This window comes from Capra hircus, chromosome 3 (assembly GCF_001704415.2).
Source record: "Capra hircus breed San Clemente chromosome 3, ASM170441v1, whole genome shotgun sequence".
Taxonomy (NCBI): Eukaryota; Metazoa; Chordata; class Mammalia; order Artiodactyla; family Bovidae; genus Capra; species Capra hircus.
In genome coordinates this window covers 69,282,265-69,304,954 of record NC_030810.1, presented here as the reverse complement: position 1 = coordinate 69,304,954, position 22,690 = coordinate 69,282,265, and the positions used below count along the sequence as shown (strand labels likewise).

Sequence of the window (22,690 nt, the reverse complement as noted above, 5' to 3'; positions counted from 1 at the left end):
TATCTATTGTTCCCACATCTAATTTATTATTTTAAACCTTTTAAGAGGATAGGGTTGACCATTTATCATTAATAAACTAATTAATACTGAGAGATTCATAACCCACTTTACTGCATGATAATTTGTAATTTTATTATAATTATTTCATTAACGCTCCCTGGCAATCCTAGTAAGGGAGGAAACAGCAAACTTTTTCTGCAAAGGGCCAGATAGTAAATAAGAATATAAGTATATTAGGTTTTTCAGGTCCCTGTTGCATATTATTCTTTAGGTTGGGCCAGTTTGCCAACCTCCACTGTAAGATAAGGTAGAACAGACAACAAAATGCCTGCCTCCCAGACAGCTAATACATACTTTTAGCAACTAATGTTTACTGAATGCTTCAATGTGCCACAGTACCATGCTAAGTACTTTATGTACATTACCTGATTCAATCCTCACAGCCATCCTATGCTATAATTACTATCATTATTTCTTTTACAGATGAAGAATTTGAGACTTGGAGAGATTAAGTAACTTCTCAACAATTACTAAATGGTGCAACCAGAATCAAAACTCAGAAAGATTAACTTCTTAAAAGTTTTCAGCTCAAGAATATGGCCTTCCTTGTGGCTTAGTCGTAAAGAATCCACCTGCCAATGCAGGGGACTCGTGTTCGATCCCTGGGTCAGGAAGATCCCTTGGGGAAGGAAAAGGCAAACCACTCCAGCATTCTTGCCTGGGAAATTCCAAGGACAGAGGACCCTGGCGGGCTACAATCCATGGGGTTGCAAAAGAGTCAGACACAACTTAGTGACTAAACAACAACTCAGGATTATATAGCTAGTTAGTCAGACTAGGCTTCCAAGTGGTGCTAGTAGTAAAGAACCCACCTGCCAATGCAGAAAACATAAAGAGATGAGGGTTCAATCCCTGCGTTAGGAAGATCCCCTGGAAGAGGCAATGGCAACCCACTCCAATATTCTTGCCTGGAGAATCCGTTGGACAGAGGAGCCAGTGGGTAACAGCCCACAGGGTCGCAAAGAGTCAGACAGGATTGAAGCAACTTAGCATGCACACACAGGTCTATAATAGTTAATATTGCATAGACTAAGGATCCTAAAAGATGATGCTGTTAAATTGTTGCACTCAATATGTCAGCAAATCAGGAAAACTCAGCAGTAGCCACAGGACTGGAAAAGGTCAGTTTTCATTCCAATCCCAAAGAAGGGCAATGACAAAGAATGTTCAAACTACCACATGATTGCACTCATCTCATACACCAGCAAAGTAATGCTCAAAATTCTCCAAGCCAGGTTTCAACAGTATGTGAATTGTGAACTTCCAGATGTTCAAGATGGATTTAGAAAAGGCAGAGGACCCAGAGATCAAATTGCCAACATCTGCTGGATCATCGAAAAAACAAGAGTTCCAGAAAAACATCTACTTCTGCTTTATTGATTACACCAAAGCCTTTGACTGTGTGGATCACAACAAACTGTGGAAAATTCTTCAAGAGATGGAAATACCAGACCACCTGACCTGCCTCCTGAGAAATCTGTATGCAGGTCAAGAAGCAACAGTTAGAACTGGACATGAAACAACAGACTGGTTCCAAATCAGGAAAGGAGTATGTCAAGGCTGTATATTGTCACCCAGCTTATTTAACTTACATGCAGAGTACATCACGTGAAATGCCAGGCTGGATGAAGCACAAGCTAGAATCAAGATTGCTGTGAGAAATATCAATAACTTCAGATATGCAGATGACACCACCCTTATGGCATAAAGTGAAGAGGAACTAAAGAGCCTTTTGATGAAAGTGAAAGAGGAGAGTGAAAAAGTTGGCTTAAAACTCAACATTCAAAAACCCAAGATCATGGCATCCGGTCCCATCATTTCATGGCAAATAGATGGAGAAACAATGGAAACAGTGACAGACTTTATTTTCTTGGGCTCCAAAATCACTGCAGATAGTGACTGCAGCCATGAAATAAAAAGACGCTTGCTCCTTGGAAGAAAAGCTATGACCAATCCTATTTAAAAGCAGAGACACTACTTTGCCAACAAAGGTCCGTCTAGTCAAAGTTACGTATGAATGTGAGAGTTGGACTGTGAAGAAAACTGAGCGCTGAAGAATTGATGCTTTTGAACTGTGGTGTTGGAGAAGACTCTTGAGAGTCCCTTGGACTGCAAGGAGATCAGACCAATCAATCCTAAAGGAAATCAGTCTTGAATATTCATTGGAAGGACTGATGTTGAAGCTGAAACTCCAATACTTTAGCCACCTGATATGAAGAACTGACTCACTGGAAAAGACCCTGATGCTGGGAAAGATTGAAGGCAGGAGGAGGAGATGACAGCGATTGAGATGGTTGGATGGTACCACTGACTCAATGGACATGAACTTGAGCAAACTCTGGGAGTTATGATGGACAGAGAAGCCTGGCATGCTACAGTCCATGGGGTTGCAAAAAGTCGAACACTACTGAGCAACTCTAGTGTCCTGAACTGACTGAAGGACACTGATCTCCTAACTCAGCGCTGACTTACTAAATTGTAGTTTCAGACAATCTGCATTAAAAATAAAAATAATAATTTTATTTATTTTTGGCTGTCCTTAGGTCTTAGTTGCTGCGCAAGCTTTTTTCTAGTTGTGGTGAGCAGGCTACTCTCCAGTTGCAGTGTGCTGGCTTCTCACTGCGGTGGCTTCTCCTGTGGAGCGCGGGCTCTCGGACACAGGGACTTCAGCAGTTGTGGCACACGGGCTCAGTAGTTGCAGCTCCAGGCTCCAGAGCACAAGCTCAACAACTGTGGTGTATGGGCTCAGCTGCTCCATGGCCTGTGGGATCTTCCTGGACCAAGGATCGAACCCATGTCCCCTGCATTGGCAGGTGGACCCTTCAACACTGACCCAGCAGAGAAGCCTTAGAGAATCTACATTTTAAAGGGAGATTCGACAGCATCTTAACCCCACCAATGAAAGTCTGATGGTACAATATCAGGCACTGAAGAAAAAAATAAAAAAGGTATGTGGAAGGGATATAGGATCTTAAGTGTTAGAAAGCTAAAATTAGGAATCACTGCCCTGCTTTTTCAATAAAGTAATATGAGAGAATCTTAATTATGGAATACTGAAGTATAACAAATAAATTAGTTTAAAAACATAGATTAAATTTCATTAAGAAAATAATAGGATAACAATTAACACTATAAAATGAGAGATCAGGTGGATACTTTGAGGTAGGCTAAACCCTAAAGATCAGTCCTGGGTATTCATTGGAAGGACTGATGCTGAAGCTGAAACTCCAATACTTTGGGCACCTCATGCGAAGAGTTGACTCATGGGAAAAGACCCTGATGCTGGGAGGGATTGGGGGCAGGAGGAGAAGGGGACGACAGAGGATGAGATGGCTGAATGGCCTCACTCAATGGACATGAGTTTGGGTAAACTCCGGGAGTTGGTGATGGACAGGGAGGCCTGGCCTGCTGCAATTCATGGGGTCGCAAAGAGTCGGACACCACTGAGTGAATGAACTGAACTGAGCTGAAAGATGACAGGAGGAGATACATGTAGAGAGAAATGCGGAGTATACAGATGGTATTCATCTGGTGATTGACAGCAATTCAGGCAGAAAAGTGATGTTACAGAAATCCACAACAGGAGTAATGTGTTGTAGCACTCCAGGAAGCAACACTGAGAAAAGCAGTAACTAACAAATGGGATCCATGAACTCTAATGAGTCCTTTTACTATAACCTCTCTGCCAGCAAATAAACTGAGCTCTCTTTTTCTCCTTTGAGCAGGAGAAAAAAGCTCTCTTATCTCCTTTGGAGATAAGCAAGAACTAAGATGTGGGAAGGGTGGAGAAGTAACACTGTGATGAGGGTAAGGCCTGTGTAGAGACAGAACAGTGTAGGAAGTCTACTGCTATCCCTTTGCTCCTTGGATTAGGGAGAAATGCAAGTGATTCAAATCACCTTTCTCTGCATGTCCCACATAAATAAAGGACACTCAAGCTGTTGCTACTGTCTACACAAAAGCTCATATCAAAGGCCTATTACCTGGATGATGACAGCAAACACTTACATGGTACTTACTACGTGCCAGGCATTGTTCAAAGTACTTTAAACGCTTTTAGTAATTTAATCACCATAATAACCCTATATGTTGTTGTTGTTGAGTTGCTAAGTCATGTCTGACTCTTTTGTGACCCCATGGACTGTAGCCCACCAGGGTCCTCTGTCCATGGGATGTCCCAAGCAAGAATACTGGAGTGGGTTGCCATTTCCTTCTCTAGGGGATCTTTCTGATCCAGGGATTGAACCTGAGTCTCCTGCATTGGCAGGCAGATTCTTTACCACTGAGCCACCAGGGAAACCCAGTAATAACTCTCTAAGATGGATACTATTATAATCTCCATCTTTGCTGAGGATGCTAAAACACAGAATGCTTAAATAACTTAAATAACTTCCCCGAATTCATACAGCTAAAGATGGTAAAGCTGGAATTCAAACCCAGGCAGACAGGTTCCAACACAGTACACACACATTTATTACCCAGTTATAAATGACTTCTTTAGCTTAGTTGTGCCACCACAAGCAAGTGACTGGCATCAGATCATCTTGCAGCAAATAAAGGACTCCAGGTACTGGGCTGTGGATCAAGCGAAAGTCTGAAATGGCTGTGAGAATTACTAAAATGGTGACTCAGTCATGAAGTGAGCCAATGCCGTTGGAAACATAGTGCTGACAGCCTTGCTCGATGCAGAGCTGCCACCCACATATCTTCAGGTCGTAAAAAACACAATTATCTGCAAAGTGCAATAAAGGAAAACGAAGTATGCCTGTGTTTTCTGAACTACCGATATAATAATCGTTGAACTGAATAATAAAATTGTAGGTACAAACAGAAAAACATTCAAGTTGGGAATAGGAATGTAATCTCGGGATTTAGAATCTGTCACTTTAACTCATATAAGGGTGCCAACCAAGTAAGAGAACTTAAGCCAGATCTTCTTGAAACATATCCTCAGCAAATTGCCTTTCTAGTTAACATAAATTTCTTTTTTATCGCTAGGTGAACAAAATAAGCCAGAAATGTAGCAAGAGCTGTCCTAAAATACAAACCTAATCTTCTAGATCCAGCTATTAAAACAGTCCACTGTCAGGCAGTACACAGGGAGAAGCCAAATATAGACACTGTTGGGAAACATACTGCAAATGGTCAGAGTCCTGCTTTCCCAGTATGACAACAGTAGTCCTAGGGTTCCATAAGTTTCAAGAAAAATCTGGCATAAAATAAACCCAAAGCAAATTAATTTTAAAAGTAAAATTGTGTTGTCCCTCTACACTAACCAAGAAGAAGGAAAGGCACGCACACATACCATTTGGGAATACGTATATTTATATTCCCAAATATGGAAAATACAGATCCATAATATGGAAAATATATAAATAAATCTCTATCACACTCTGTATTTTACTAAAACATAGTAAAATGCGTATATATATTTCATAAAAAAATAGTAAAATGTGTATATATATTTACAAAATATGTGTTTTCAGAAAGGAAAGTTCAAAGTCTGAATGGCAGTCTGATGGAAACTGGCAGTCTCAAGAGTTTAGCAATGTACTTCAGTCAATTAAGTGGCAAAACCAGTATGACAGTACAAACATCGCTACTGTTTGGCTTGGATTTCTGTAATCTAAACCCACTGCTAACTTCATAAGGGCTGTGCACCCTTGAACCTACAAGACTGCTTCTAGCCTCTGCAAAAATAGTCTGTTTCTTCCTCTTCCGCAGTACCAGAATAACTTAACATTCTATTTGAAACACAAAGAGGCAGGGAGGGTAACTCTGGGTTCCTCAGCTTTCCAATTCTAGTCTGTTGTGAGGCCCAGCTGTACCTCTTTCCCTTGAGTTCCAAGAAAAAAAATCTCTATTTCTTATTAACATCTTTTCTTTCTTTAAGCAGATTTTAGTTACTTACAAAAAAAGAGCCTGACCTAAACAGGCAGCAGGCTTTAATTTAAACTCTAAAAGCCTGGAATGCCTAAGCAACCCAGTTCTACAGAATAATGGTTTTTAAAAAGTACACTGAAAAATTAAACCTCCTAATCAATGCTATTCATGAGAATCATCTATTTAGAATTAAAGACTTTGAGCCAAAATGCATTCAGAGAAAATACATGTCATTCATGTAGCAATAGTCATTTTCAATACCATAATGACTATGAAATTAAAAACTGCATTTAATGACATTTTCAGTGGCTTTCAAATCTATTTTAGGCAACAGTATATCTTCTTCTAATGAAATCTTAGGTTCATGCCCAATGCACAGCACAGATCTGCTCTAGCTGAGCATGTGCACATGTCTCAGTGGGTCATCTGTGCATGTGTGAAACTGCACATAGAAAATCCTGTCTATGGTCCAAACTCTTCCTGTCAGAGACCTCCTGAGGCATCTCCATGGAACCTCTGCAGCCTATGTGAATCAGATCTTGAAAACCACTGTGCTATAAAAAGACAGCCACCCTTTGACACTTACTGTCACAACCAGAATACCAAATTAATCACAAGCCTATTTACCTGTGAGCTTTAAAACTTTTTCCATCAACATAAATATCAATATCTGGGCAACAGTGTTTCACGTAAAGCTTCAATAAATCTTCTCCCAATTCAGACGCAGGTTCCAAGTCATAAATATCTTTAAAAGAGAAAAACAAGACATAAAATAGTTTTTTTAATAGTATATATGTTTCAAAATTTTGTATTCTTGTTGTTGCTCAGTCACTCAGTTGTGTCTAACTCTTTGCAACCCCATGGACTGCAGCACGCCAGGCTGTCCTTCACTATCTCCCCGAGATAGCTCAAACTCATGTCCATTGTATTCTAATACTAGCAAAATGTTTTTCCACATGGTTATCCTGATTAGCTACTGAAAGAAAGTAACAGTGAGTGAAACCTTTAAGTGGTAAATTCAAAGTAAAATGAAACTTTAAAATCATCCATTCTCTCTGCTCTGAAATATATATTTCTACTTAAATATAGATACACATTTAAATATAGTAATACTATTACAAATTATACACCAAAATTGAAGCCACTTCACAAACATCTGACTTAAAAAGTTAAAAGATTTCCTAAGTTTGATATTCTTTTTCATCACTTAGTTTCTTCCTGTTTCTGTTCATGGATTTCTGGCTAGGATGATCTGTGAACCAACAGAAATTCAACTAAAACCAATGGGACTTATAGAGCACTTATTATGAGTCTAGTGCTGTATACAGTATAGAGAGTTGTAGAAAATATTTTAAGAACTACCCCTACTTCAAAAGATTCACAATTTAGGCATTGGGAAGTGAAATATAAAACATGTATATATATTTAAAAAGAAAAACACTACATTGTATATTATAGCTCTATCAGTCTGGAAATTTTTGTTAGTATAACTGGTGAGGATGGGTCCCTGGGAACAGATTCCTAGTAACCAATTTACAAATTTATATATTTAGAAACCAGAATGCTAATGAGGTGACTCTGGGTTGTCTCCTAAAGAGCTTCAGGATGGGGGCTGGTCACCAGAAAGGACAAATATGTCATTAGAGGGGGGAAATTTCAGGCCCTTCCCCATACCTCTAGGGAGGGAAAGGGGGCTATAGACTGAATAATAAAAATTCTTGAACAATAAGATTCAGGGAACTACTGGGTTGGTGAACACACTGACTTTTGAAAAGATAGCACACCCTGAGAGGGCATGGATATTTGTTCTGTATACCTTCCCTTCTCCACCCAACCTGCATATCTAGCCCTGTATCTTTTTCATTTGGCTGTTCCTAAATTATATCTTTTATAACAAATAGGTAAATATAAGTGAAATGTGTTCCTGAGTTCTGTGAGTCATTCTAGCAAATTATTGAACTTTGAAGGAGGGTGGTCATGGGAACTCTGGAATTTGTAGTCGCTGGGCACAAGCGTGGGTAGTAATGGGGATATGTCACCCCGAAACATGCCACTCTGGCATGAGGATTATTTTGAGCTAAAGGTACTTGAGAAGGAGCAGATGCAGGGAAAGCTATTTACATCCCTCAACTGCCTAAAAATAAAAGTAAAAAATTTCCCTTTTGTAAAGGAAATTTCCATGTGCAAAGCTATCTCCTTCCTAGGAAGAAACTATTCTCTTCACTTGACTATTATCTGTGTAAGAAGACAACCCTTATTCACCATACATTTTCTCCTCTCACCTTCCCATAACTTGCCTCCACCATCTAGTAGCCCAGAATGTCTTTCTTTCAGTTAGCCTAAGATAACAATTTTGTTGTTTAGTCAATAAATTGCATCCAATTCTTTTTGCAACCCCGTGGACGGTAGCCCACCAGGCTCCTTTGTCCAAGGGATTTCCAGGATAAGAATACTGGAGTGGGTTGCAATTTCCTTCTCCAGGGGATCTTCCTGACTCAGGGATTGAACCCACGTTCCCTGCATTGCAAGTAGGATTCTTTACTGCTTGAGCCACCAGGGAAAGTCAAGATGATATATAATCCTCGATTATCTAGCCATCTTCTTGAATCTCCTTTTTGGTGAAACTCCTGGTGCAAAAATAAGTGATGAAAACCATTTTCCCCCCTCCTGTTAATCTGTCTTATTTCAATTTAATTCTTAAGCCAGTCACAGAACCTAAGAGGGTAGAAAGAACTCTTTCCTCCCCAACAGTAGCCTAGGCACCTGACTTGCATTTAACATCTGAAGTGGGGAGAATATTGCAGCACTAAGCCCTTAAAACCTGTGGGATTTATCTGTAGCTAACTCTGGATAGTTACCATTAGAATTGAACTGTTGGATGCCCTGCTGGTGTTAGGAGAATTGGTTATGTGTGGGGAAAAAAAAAAACACACACACACACTCTTCTGACACGTGGAGTCAGAAGTGGTACCCAGAAAAGAAAACAAAAACAACTCACAATTACAGAAACCCAACACTGCTCCTCAACCTGAGGCCATCATTCCATTCTACCTTAAACTTCCTCTGTTCATACTCTTTAAGGCTGCAAAATAGTACCACTTAAATACCTTAAAAGAGCTTATGAATAAGGCTACCTCATCTCTTGGTTTGCCTGGGGGCAGCCCAGTTAATGCCTGTTGCCCCAGAATAACATTCAACAGCAATGATAATTTTTCATTTTTTACTTTTTCAAAAGAATCCTTGTTACTCTTTCAAAAGAATCCTTGTTTGGACCAGAAAATATAAAGTCATCCTTTATATAATAAGGCTCTTCATTGGCTGTCTTCCGCTTATACGTCCAGGTTCATCCCTTACTGTGACCATTCTTATCCCCTCCTTTACCCTAGACCCACAAACCATGTGTGGTGTTCCAAATTTGCTAGGTGCCTGGTTCTTTGCTTCCAGGAGTATCGTTTCCTTTGCCTGGAATACTTCTTCCCTAAACTCTCTATGTCTGGTCAACATCTGCTTCTTCTTCAGGATTCAGTTCAGATATTATTCCTTCTACGCAGCTTTCTCTGAAGGCCTATTATTCCTTCCATGTAGTTTTTTCTGAAAGCCTAAGTCTAGGTTAATGTGCCCTATTTGAGTCCTTAACACACCTGGTACATAACCAACCTGATTATACCTCCTGCTAAACTGCAGGACAGTAACATCTGTTTTGTTCAATATCAAATCTTCAAAAGTTGGTATTTGAATAATGTGATGATAAGAATGGCATTCCAGGAACAAACAGCAAGTATAAAAGCACAGAAGTAACAAAATACAGTTCTTTCAGATGAAATGCCAAGTCAGTAAGAGCACAGCTCAGGGGGTGTGAGGGGTTGTGAAGATAGAAGGCAGTAGAGTACTAGGCGGCAGTCAGTTCCCCAAATCCCCTTATACCATGGGAAAGAAGCAGGGATTTATATTAAGGCTGTGGGAGACTACTAAAGAATTTTAATAAGGCAAGTGCCATGGTCAGGCTTGCAATGAACAAATTTTGTTCTATACAATAGAAATGGAGGGTGGCACAAGAAGTCAGGTGACCAGCTGAGGTTCAAATTCTCAAGGCAAATAACAACTTACTGAAATAAAGAAATGGCAGGAGGATAAAGGAGAGAAGTATTTAAGAATATTTAGGAGGCACATCAACAGACATGCTCATGAATTGAATGAAGGGTAAAAGGGTAACTGAGAAGAAAGATAGTTAATATAGGGAATTCCCTGGCAGTCCAGTGGCTAGGACTCCATGATTCCACTGCAGGGGGCACGATAAACCTTATGCCAAAGGTGCATATTCGTGGTGGCAGAATCTACCCCCCTTTAATACTTACAGTGCAATAACAGGAAGGAATTATAAAACTTCCAATGCCATTAAAATGTTTTCTGGAGATATCAGTCTTGTTTACTAACTTTTGGTCCTATAAGCCAAAGCATCAATAAATGAATATAACTGGAAGGTATATGACGTCCTGGAGAAGGGAATGGCAAACCACTTCAGCATTCTTGCCTTGAGAACACCATGAACAGCATGACAAGGCAAAAAGATATGACCATAAAGCCTGCAACATTAACATCCAATTAATGTTACAATTTAATGTTACATCCTGCAACATTAAATATTTTATATACATTTTTCCAACACAAAATTTGGGTTGGTAGAAGTGTGGGAAACAATATAACACATGAATTTGATCCCTGGGCTGGGAACAAAGATCCCGAATGTCACATGGTGAGGTCTAAAATAAATAAAAGAGTGAATAAAAAAAATAAGGAAGAAAGAAAGATAGTAATATAATTAATATAATTCACACTACACAGTATTTAAGAGAAGAGCAGGCTGGGAAAGGCAGGTGATTAGATCAGTCTGACACAGGTTAAATTTTGAGATATTTATATTTAGAGGTATATTTAGACAGATATGTCTGGTCAGTGGTTGGATATGAAGCTCAAAAAATAATTAAAGAGGAAGTGCCAATGAAGGAGACTGAGCAGTGACTGAGAGGGAAAATCCCAACAGCACAGTGTCAGAGAAGACAGAGGAAGTTTCAAGGAGGGTGGCACTGACAGTAAGGAGGACGGCGAAAGACTTTACAAGATGTGGCAAACAAGTGTCTATTCAACTGGTCAGCATGGGGCTGGCGGCGGGGTGGGAGTTCCATGGTGTGATGGAGGAGAAAATAGATGGAGGCAAGGGGTTGAGGGGTAAATGAACTCTTTCCATTTACACTAAAAATCTGTTTGGCCACTTTAATCAGCTATTGCGGGCCCATGGCAGAATTCTAGACTAGAGGCAAGAAAAATGGGTATTGAATGTCAGCTCAGTCAACTGCTCCATCTCTGTGGCCTTGGAAAGTCCCTTATACTCTCTGAGCCTTATTGTCCTCATCTATAAAATCAGTCTGTAACCACTTTCTTTGTAGGGCTGAGACTAAATGAGATAGTTTAAAAAATGAACAGATCTATCTCAAGCCTAGAAGAGGCATGCATGCATGCGTGCATGCATCTACCATAATACAATATGGTGAACATATATAAAAGAAACCTAACTGAGCTTAAATCAGTTTGTTTTTATTGCTGCTGCACTAAACATCAGTAATAAAAATCTTTTAGTTAACAGATACTATCATGTACAGTCAATTCAACTGTAACACATGTTTTGAAAACATGAGTTTGATCCAACACAACTGACATATTAAGGAACAATTTTTGCATAATGGGAATTTTTCCTTTCCTTAGGTGCTAGGTAATCCATGACAAATACTAAGTCAATGCAAGGAACTGTATTGCTCAGTTGGACTGAGCCATGAAAGAATATACATAAAACATAAATACCTAAGACACCTACCAGAAACCTCTGTTCACCCATGACTACTCATTTCTAGTGTTACAAATTTCCATCTGATTTCAGATAACAACTGCTGGGAGACCATTTTCTATGAATATTTTTGTGTTTTTGTATGGTCTGTCCTTTCTGAGCAGAGCACTGGCAAACTTGGATAAAGGGTGATTAAACAATAAACACATCTTGGAAGTTAGAGATAATGAGATGCTCCAGAAAGATTCAGACTATCCTCTCCTCAAAATCATTTCTTTACACTACTACCTTCCCCTCACCAGACAAGATTTATCTACCTTCCAAAGTAAAGGTCTCTCCCTCTGTGGAGGAGGATGAGCAGGTCTGCCAGCAGCCTATAAGAGTCTCATAAAGTTGGTGTTCCCTTTCTAAGATGCAACCCCATTGCATGTGAACAGCAGGTAACATTAAGCCCTCATGGGGACTGAGGGTTAGGAAGTGGTTCTGAGATGCTCTATAAGTAATGAACAGTTTGTTCTCTTATCCAAGGCTCTTGAGTCTCCTGTTGGAATATCTACTGTATCTCTATCTGCATCCTTAACATCCTCCTTCCACCAATTCACAGCAATTCACAAGCTGCAAACGTTTTGACACCCACTTCTACAAACAAACTAGAGCTCTTTTTCAAGGTCAAATGCCATATTTATTGTAGTATTTATGTACTGCTGAATCATTTAACATGGATAAAACTATGCTCCTAGTTTTTTCAGGTTCCTATCTTTTAAAAATGTGTCCTGACAAAAGTTTCAGTGACTATGTCATGACAAAATGTATTGGTGATTTTTGTGTTGCGTGGAGTTTTTTAAGGAACGCATATATGGTGTTAGAACTGATTCTACAGTCTGCTAAAGCTTTTGCTGGTGTAGATTAGAATAAGTATGAAAATACATAGAAGCTTAAAAGGAAAACTGTGAATTATGTCTGTATTTATTAATTAATAATAACTCCATCTCTAATTACTTGGGAAAACTGGGAGTCGGCCATATTATTATTTCCATTTACTCATAAATTATTTACTTTGATTTATACTGACTTTCATCTACTTATAAAAAAATGTTCAATAGAGATGATTTTTGAAGTATGTTTTTCTCTAAGTGTTTAGAATATAATTACTTTCATGGCTATAAAATTTTATAAAAATCCACAAAAAATACCTCACCAGTGGAAATTACATTCTCCTCTTTGCTGTTGATCTCTTTTGGAATTTCATGTTTCAGAAGAGAATGATCAGATGATCTTTTACTTAAGAACTCTACAGATAACCTTCTATCATTGTCAGTACAATTTCCAACACTGAAGTCACATTTCTTCTGTGGTACTCCACTTTCCACTATCTTTTTCCTAAGAATTTCTTCTTCATAGTTTTTTATATTTCTGTTTGATGAGTATACAATCCTAAAAGACAAAATGCAAAATATTAATAAAAATAATGTTGGTTATTCTTAAAACCTAGTTTCACAATGTGTGGCTTTCATAGATAACAGCCACATGGTTGGAAAATCTTCTTAATCTACACTAAAGAAAGGTCCATCTAAAATAGGAGGAAGTTTGTAAAGCTATAAAAAAGCAATGTTAAAAAGGAGTGTGAAATTGCCAACAAATTATATAACCTAAATGAAATGGACAATTCCTAGGAAGGACACACACTACGAAACTTAATTTAAGAAGAAAGAGTATCTGAATAGACAAATAATAAGTAAAGAGATTGAATTAGTATTTTAAAATTTCTCACAAAGAAGGACACAGGACCAGGTGGCCTCCCTGGTGAATATTACCCAATGAAAGAAAATTAATTAATGGCAAACTTTACATTTACTTTACAAACTTTTCCAAAAAATATAAGACAGAACACCTAACTCATTATGTGAAGCCAGTACTATCTTGCATCAAAAGGAGACAAAGACATCACAAGAAAATTACAGACCAATATTTCTTATTAATGTAGAGAAAAAATCAACAAAATAATAGCAAAATGAATCCAACAACATATAAAAAGAACTATACATCATGACCAACTGGGCTTTATTTTAGGAATTCAAGGGTAATTAAACATATGAAAATCAATGTCATACACCATATGCTCTAGTGTGAACGTTTATATCCCCTACAATCATATACTGACAAAATCCAACATCCTGTCATAAAACATTCAGCAAACTACAAATGGAGGTAAACATTCTCAACCTGATAAAGCATACCTATGAAAAACCCACAGCTAACATCAGACTTAATGGTAAACAATTGAAAACTTTCTTCCTAAGATCAGCAAGGATGTCTATCTGCTCTTACCACTTCTGTTCAACATTTAAATGGAGATTCTAGCCAGAGCAATTAAGTAAGAAAAAGAAACAGCTGGATTGGAAAGGAATAAGTAAAGCTATCTTGAACTACAAATAACAAACATATACATAGAAAATCATTGGAAATTCATCCCTAAACTGTTTGCTAAACAAGTTCAGCAAAGTTGCAAAACAGAAGATCAATATGCAAAAGTCACTAATAACAAACAATCCAAAATTAAGTTAGAAAATAACTCCATTTACACAGCATCAAAAAAATAAAATACTTAGGAATATAATGATATTTCACAAAAAGCACAAGTCTTATATGCTGAAAGCTACAAAATAATGCTGAAAGCAATTAAATAAATGGAAACACATTCCATTGAATGTGGAATGTTAATTTAATATTTTTAAAATGGCAATACTCTTTGAATTAATCTATGGATTCAGTGCAACACCTATCAAAATTCAGCTAGTTTTCTGCAGAAATTGACAAACTAATCCTCAAATTCAAATAGAAATGCTAGGATAGCCAAAACAATCTTTAAATAGAACAAATTTGGAAGATTCACATTTTCTGAATTCTTACCTTCCTACAAAGCTACAGCCATCAATACTGTGTGGTACTGGCATAAGGACAGATGTATGGATCAATGGAACCAAATTGAGTGTCTAGAACATACATTTATAGGCAACTGATTTTTGACAAAGGTGTTGTGACATTGTGATTTATAATATGAACTTTGTACACCATTCCCAGCACATAGATTCCAAAACCCTTCTAACTTCCTATGTAAAAGCCATAGGCTATCTCTTATTACAGTTTAATTCAGTTCAGTTGCTCAGTCATTTCTGACTCTTTGCAACCCCATGGACTGTAGCAGGGCAGGCTTCCCTGTCCATCACCAACTCCCAGAGCTTGCTCAAGCTCAAGTCCATTGAGTCGGTGATGCCAACCAACCAACTCATCCTCTGTCATCCCCATCTCCTCCCACCTTCAACTTTTCTCAGCATCAGGGTCTTTTCCAATGAGTCAGTTCTTCACATCAAGTGGCCAAAGTATTGGAGCTTCAGCTGCAGCATCAGTCTTTCCAATGAATATTCAGGACTGATTTCCTTTAAGATGGACTGGTTGGATCTCCTTGCAGTCCAAGGGACTCTCAAGAGTCTTCTCCAACACCACAGTTCAAAAGCATCAATTTTTCAGGGCTCAGCTTTCTTTAGTCCAACTCTTACATCCATACATGACTACTGGGAAAACCATAGCTTTGACTAGTCGGACCTTTGTTGGCAAAGTAATGTCTCTGCTTTTTAATATGCTGTCTAGGTTTGTCATAGCTTTTCTTCCAAGGAGCAAGCATCTTTTAATTTCATGGCTGCAGATACCATCTGCAGTGATTTTGGAGCCCCACCAAATAAAGTCTGTCACTGTTTCCTTTGTTTTTCCATCTATTTGCCATGAAGTGATGGGACCAGATGCCATGATCTTAGTTTTTTGAGTGCTCAGTTTTAAGCCAACTTTTTCACTCTCCTCTTTCACTTTCATCAAGAGGCTCTTCAGTTTTTCTTCACTTTCTGCCATAAAGGTGGCGTCACCTACATATCTGAGATTATTGATATTTCTCCCGATTCCAGCTTGTGCTTCATCCAGCCCGGCATTTCGCATGATGTACTCTGCATATAAGTTAAATAAGTTGGGTGACAATATACAGCCTTGACGTACTCCTTTCCTGATTTGGAACCAGTCTGTTGTTCCATGTCCAGTTCTAACTGCTGCTTCTTGACCTGTATACAGATTTCTCAGGAGGCAGGTCAGGTGGTCTTGAATTTTCCAGTTTATTGTGATCCACACAGTCAAAGGCTTTGGCATAGTCAATAAAGCAGAAGTAGGTATCTTTCTGGAACTCTTGCTTTTTCAATGATCCAATGGATGTTGGCAATTTGATCTCTGGGTCTTCTGGCCTTTCTAAATCCATCTTGAACACCTGAAAGTTCATGGTTCATGTACAACTGAAGCCTGGCTTGGAGAATTTTGAGCATTACTTTGCTGGCGTGTGGGATGAGTGCAACTGTGTGGTAGTTTGAGCATTCTTTGGCACTGCCTTTCTTTGGGATTGGAATGAAAACTGACCTTTTCCAGTCCTGTGGCCACTGCTGAATTTTCCAAATTTGCTGGCATATTGAGTGCAGTGCTTTCAAAGCATCATCTTTTAGGATTTGAAATAGCTCAACTGGAATTCCATCACTTCCACTAGCTTTGTTCATAGTGATGTCCTAAGGCCCATTTGACTTCCCTTTCCAGGATGTCTGGCTCTAGGTGAGTGATCACCCCATTGTGGGTGATCTGGGTCATGAAGATCTTTTTTGTATCATTCTTCTGTGTACTCTTGCCACCTCTTCTTAATATCTTCTGCTTCTGTTAGGTCCATACTATTTCTATCCTTTATTATGCCCATCTTTGGATAAAATGTTCCCTTGATATCTCTAATTTTCTTTCCCATTCTATTGTTTTCCTCTAATTCTTTTCATTGATCATTGAAGAAGGCTTTCTTGTCTCTCCTTGCTATTCTTGGAACTCTGCATTCAAATGGGTATATCTTTCCTCTTCTCCTTTGCCTTTGCCTTTTGCTTCTCTTCTTTTCTCAGCTATTTGTAAGGCCTCCTCAGACAACCATTTTGCTTTTTTGCATTTCTTTTTCTTGGGGATCGTCTTGATCACTGCCTCCTGTACAATGTCATAAACTTCCATCCATAGTTCTTCAGGCACTCTATCAGATATAATCCCTAGAATCTATTTATCACTTCCACTATATAATTGTAAGGGATTTGACTTAGGTCATACCTGAATGGTCTAGTGGTTTTCCCTACTTTCTTCAATTTAGGTCTGAATTTGGCAATAAGGAGTTCATGATCTGAGCCACAGTCAGCTCCTGCTCTTGTTTTTGCTGACAGTATAGACCTTCTCCATCTTTGGCTGTAAAGAATATAATCCATCTGATTTCAGTGTTGACCATCTGGTAATGTCCATGTGTAGAGCCTTCTCTTGTGTTGTTGGAAGAGGGTGTTTACTATGACCAGTGCGTTCTCTTGGCAAAACTCTTGATAGCCTTTGCCCTGTTTCATTTTGTACTTTAAGGCCAAAGTTGCCTGTTACTGCAGGTATTTCTTGACTTCCTACTTTTGCATTTCAGTCCCCTGTAATGAAAAGGACATTTTTGGGGGTGTTAGTTCTAGAAGGTCTTGTAGGCCTTCATAGAACCACTCAACTTTAGCTACTTCAGCATTACTGGTTGGGGTATAGACTTTATTACAGCACTTAGTTTTATTTCCAGTTCACGAAATAGCTCCAGAAGGATAAAAATGAAATGTACGTCTTTCGTTATTCATAGCAAGCCCCTTTAAACCACACCAGAGTTTACATTAGTGAGGTAGGTGACTTTTAGAAAGCCCATAATGATGGGAACTGAAATCCAGGAAAACCAACCAAGTGCTTTGAAGGTTGGAACTAAGCTCTTCCCTCCACCTCTGGAGAGGGGAGAGGCTAAATTAACCACCAAAGACCAATGATTGGGCTTCCCTGGTGGTTCAGATGGTAAAGAATCTGCCTGCAATGTGGAGGACCCAGATTCAGTCCCTGGGTCAGGAAGCTCCCCTGGAGAAGGAAATGGCAACCCACTTCAGTATTCTCTGGAGAATTCCATGGGAACCAGGCGGGCTACTGTCCATGGCGTCACAAAGATTTGGACATGACTGAGCTACTAACACATACTAATCAATCATGCCTATGTAATGAAGCCTGCATCTTTAGATGGGTTTCAGTGAGCCTCTGGGTTGGTGGACACATGGAGGTCCTGGGAGAGTAGTGAACCCTGAGACGGCATGGAAGCTGCTTCCCATAACCCATGCCCTATGCATCACCTCCATCTTGCTGTTTCTGTTTTTACCAATAATACGTCAAGTAAAATATTTTCCTGAGTCCTAGGAGCTGCTCCAGCAAATGAGCTGAACCTGAGGGAGGGGTCATAGGAATCTGCATTCAGATGGTCAGAAGCACAGGTAACAATCTCCAGGTAGACAGCGTCAGGACTGAATTAAATCTGTAGGATACCCAACTGATATCTGGAGAACCTGAGAATTGCTTGGTGAGGGGAAAAAACTACAAATCTCGTGACCGGAAGTGTCAGAAGCAAAGTACTCAACAGGTAGAATTGTGCAACAGGATCGATTTGGAGGAAAAAGGAGGGAGCAAAAGTGGTTTTGGAGGAAGGAATGAGTGAGGCAAAGTAAGCAGCTGAGCAAGTTTAGGACTAAAGAGTTTGAATAATTTGGGTAAGAGGGGGCTCTGAGCTATAAAGGTGGTCTCTGGTTGTCTGGTATCTGGCTCTGGGATGATTAGGGCAGAGGAGTGTTCTCTTCCGGAGTGTAAGAACCAGAGGGAAAGGTGGGTGTAGGAATGGATTCACGATTACTTGGTTTGCATATCAAAGGCATGCTCTGGGAATTAGCTAACTCTGAGAGGGGCAGTCTTTCCCCAGTCAGTGAGGGTCCAAGATATATATATGTGTTCTGTTGTGCTCAGTTGCTTCAGTCGTGTCCAGTTCTTTGCTACCCCGTGGACTGCAGCCCACTAGACTCCTCTGTCCATGGGATTCTCCAGGCAAGAATATTGGAGTGGGCTGCCATGCTGTCTATACACATAGTTAATATTACAAGGTACCTGTTCCACCCACTTCGACCCTACTAGTATAAGGGATTTGGGAAAGAAAACAGCCGCCACTTGAGAAAGCTGTAGGGGAAATGGAATCGTTCATGCTGTGCTGCTGTTCTATGTATTTACTTGGTTGACATTTTATCCTAGCATTTATGTTAAAATGAAAACTTAAAGGTCTTCCCTTTTTACCCACACATAAACATGCACACACATTCTCAGACAACTATAGTGCGGTCAGTCTTAGGAAATCAAAGATTTTTATCACTAGGTCATAAAGAAAAAACTATCAGTACTTTCCACTGCTAATCATTTGAGCCATATCTGAAGTCGCTATATATAAAAATTTTTTTTGAAGACTCTTTGATCAGAATTTTTACTAAAAATATCATAATCTCAATACTTTATATTCCTCTCCTTATGCTTTATATTAACACAGACAAATTTCAATACAATCTTCTTTTTAAAAGGAGAGAAGGTATTACTAGAGCTAATCAGTGAATTTAGCAAAGTTGCAGGATACAAAATCAATACGCAGAAGTCACTGGCATTTCTATATACTAACAATGAAAAATCAGAAAGAAAAATTAAGGAATCAATCCCATTTATCATTGCAACAAAAAGAAATTAAATATCTAGGAATAAACTTACCTCAGGAGACAAAAGAACTGTACACAGAAAATTATAAGACACTGATGAAAGAAATCAAAGATGACATAAACAGATGGAGAAATAGTCCATGTTCCTGGGTAGAAAGAATATTATGAAAATGACTATACTACCAAACGTAATACAGATTCAATGTGATTCCTATCAAATTACTAACAGCATTGTTCACAGAACTAGAACAAAAAATGTCACAGTTCACATGGAAACACAAAAGACCTGAACAGCCAAAGCAGTCTCGAGAAAGAAGAATGGAGCTGGAGGAATCAACCTTCCTGACTTCAGATTCTACTACAAACCTACAGTCATCAAGACAGTATGGTCCTGGCACAAAAACAGAAATATAGACCAACTGAACAAGATAGAAAGCCCAGATATACACCCATGCAGTTATGGGTACCTTATTTTTGACAAAAAGGAGGCAAGAATATACAATGGGACAAAGACAGCATCTTCACTAAATGGTGCTGGGAAAATTGTAAAAGAATGAAATTAGAACACTTCCTACCACCATACACAAAGATGAACTCAAAATGGACTGAAGATCTAAATGTAAGACAAGAAGCTATAAAACTCTTAGAGGAAAACATAGAACACTCAATGACATAATTCAAAGCAGATCCTCTATGACCCACCTCCTAGAGTAACAGAAATAAAAACAAGTAAACAAGTGGGACCTGATTAAACTTAAAAGCTTTTGCACAGGAAAGGAAACCATAAGCAAGGTGAAAAGACAACCTTCATAATGGGAGAAAATAATAGGAAATGAAACAACTGACAAAGGATTAATTTCCAAAATATACAAGCAGTTCACACAACTCAATACCAGAAAAACAAACAACCCAATCAAAAGTGGGAAAAAGACCTAAACAGACATTTGTCCAAAGAAGACATACAGATGGCTAACAAACACATGAAAAGATGCACAAAATAGCTCATTATTAGAGAAATACAAATCAAAACTACAATGAGATATCACCTCACACCGGTCAGAATGGCCATCATCCAAAGGTCTACAAACAATAAATGCTGGAGAGGGTGTGGAGAAAAGGGAACGCTCCTGCACTGTTGGTGGGAATGTAAATTGATACAGCCACTATGGAAGATGGTATGCAGATTCCTTAAAAAACTAGGAATAAAACCACCATATGACCCAGCAATCCCACTCCTAGGCATATACCCTGAGGAAACCGAAAGAGACACATGTATCCCATTGTTCATTGCAGCACTAATTACAACAGCTAGAACATGAAAGTAACCTAGATGTCCATTGACAGATGAATGGATAAATAAGTTGTGGTACATATACATAATGGAATACTACTCAGCTATAAAACGGTACATATTTGGGTCAGTCCTAATGAGGTGGGATGAATCTAAAACCTATCATACAGAGTAAAGTAAGTCAGAAAAAGAAAGATAAATATATTCTAATGCATATATATGAAATCTAGAAAAATGGTACCGACAAATTTATTTACAGGGCAGCAATGGAGAAATAAACATAGAGAATAGACTTATGGACATAGGGAGAGAGGAGTAGAGGGTGAGATGTATGGAAAGGGTAACATGGAACCTTATATTACCATATGTAAAAGAGATAGCCAATGGGAATTTGCTGTGTGGTTCAGGAAACTCAAAGAGGGGTCTGTATCAACCTACAGGGGTGGGATGGGGAGGAAAATGGGAGGGAGGTTCAAAAGGGAGGGAACATATGTATGCCTATGGCTGATTCACATTGAGGTTTGACAGAAAACAACAAAATTCTTCAAAGCAATTATCCTTCAATAAAAAAATAAATTAAAAAAAAGGGGGGGAGGAGGTATGTTACAAGAATTTTCTATATGCAAGACACTGATGAGATATCATTAGGAATGTTCACATTGATGAGCAGATTCAATCTCAAGGAGCTTACCTAACATACTTCAGACATTCATCACTAATCTAACATGAAACAGACGTGATTAAGGGCTTAAAATAGAGGGTTGTGAAGTGCTAGGAAGCACAAAGTCATTTACTCCAACTTTATTATTCTAAATATGAGAAAACAGACTCAAAGAAATCATAAAACAAGGTAATGCACAGGCAAAAGGCAGCTCTGCCTTGTTGCCAGATTCAGTGCTTCCTCCACTCTACCATATTGTGTCTCGTTTGATCTTTTTTCCCTAACACTTCAATGACAACAAATAAAGGGTGGCATTAATATAATTTCTCTTTCTCTAATATACAAAATTTGACCTTTCCCAAGCATCTTCTTCTAAACGTACACTCAGTAGCTGGAGAAATGTATAATTTCATAGGGCGACTACTAGGAATAACACTTACTAAAAACTATTCAATGCTTACTATATGCCAGGTCACTGTGCTAAGTGCTTTAAAAGCATCTAATTTAACCTTCGCAACAACATTATGAGGTAGGTATTCTTATTATATCCATTTTATTAAGCTGATAAAACTAATGTGAAGCGATTAGAGTGATTCATATTCACACAGTTAGAAATGGTAGACTTGCTTGACCAGAGCCTCAGTCCAGTCGCTCAGTCGTGTCCAACTCTGCGACCCCATGAATTGCAGCATGCCAGGCCTCCCTGTCCATCATCAACTCCCGGAGTTCAGTCAAACTCACGTCCATCGAGTCGGTGATGCCATCCAGCCATCTCATCCTCTGTCATCCCATTCTCCTCCTGCCCCCAGTCCCTCCCAGCATCAGAGTCTTTCCCAATGAGTCAACTCTTCACATGAGGTAGCCAAAATATTGGAGTTTCAGCTTTAACATCATTCCTTCCAAAGAACACCCAGGACTGATCTCCTTTACAGTGGACTGGGTTGGATCTCCTTGCAGTCCAAGGGAGTCCCAAGAGTCTTCTCCAACAACACAGTTCAAAAGCATCAATTCTTCGGTGCTCAGCAATCTTCACAGTCCAACTCTCACATCCATACATGACCACAGGAAAAACCATAGCCTTGACTAGATGGACCTTAGTCGGCAAAGTAATGTCTCTGCTTTTGAATATGCTATCTAGGTTGGTCATAACTTTCCTTCCAAGGAGTAAGCGTCTTTTAATTTCATGGCTGCAGTCACCATCTGCAGTGATTTTGGAGTCCAAGAAAATAAAGTCTGACACTGTTTCCACTGTTTCCCCATCTATTTCCCATGAAGTGATGGGACCAGATGCCATGATCTTCGTTTTGTGAATGTTGAGCTTTAAGCCA

At 39.0% G+C, this 22,690-nt stretch overlaps 1 protein-coding gene across 1 annotated transcript in view; it reads right to left on the bottom strand.

Annotated features, from left to right (window-relative positions):
* Nucleotides 1-22,690, bottom strand: part of KIAA1107 (KIAA1107 ortholog) — a 91,366-nt gene that overhangs the window by 54,107 nt on the left and 14,569 nt on the right. Inside the window, exons 3-4 of the mRNA XM_005678107.3 lie at nt 12,981-13,216; nt 6,571-6,688 (exon numbers count right to left, since the gene is read on the bottom strand). Coding sequence (XP_005678164.3) covers nt 6,571-6,688; nt 12,981-13,216 — 354 coding nt within the window. The remainder of the gene's footprint in view (nt 1-6,570; nt 6,689-12,980; nt 13,217-22,690) is intronic.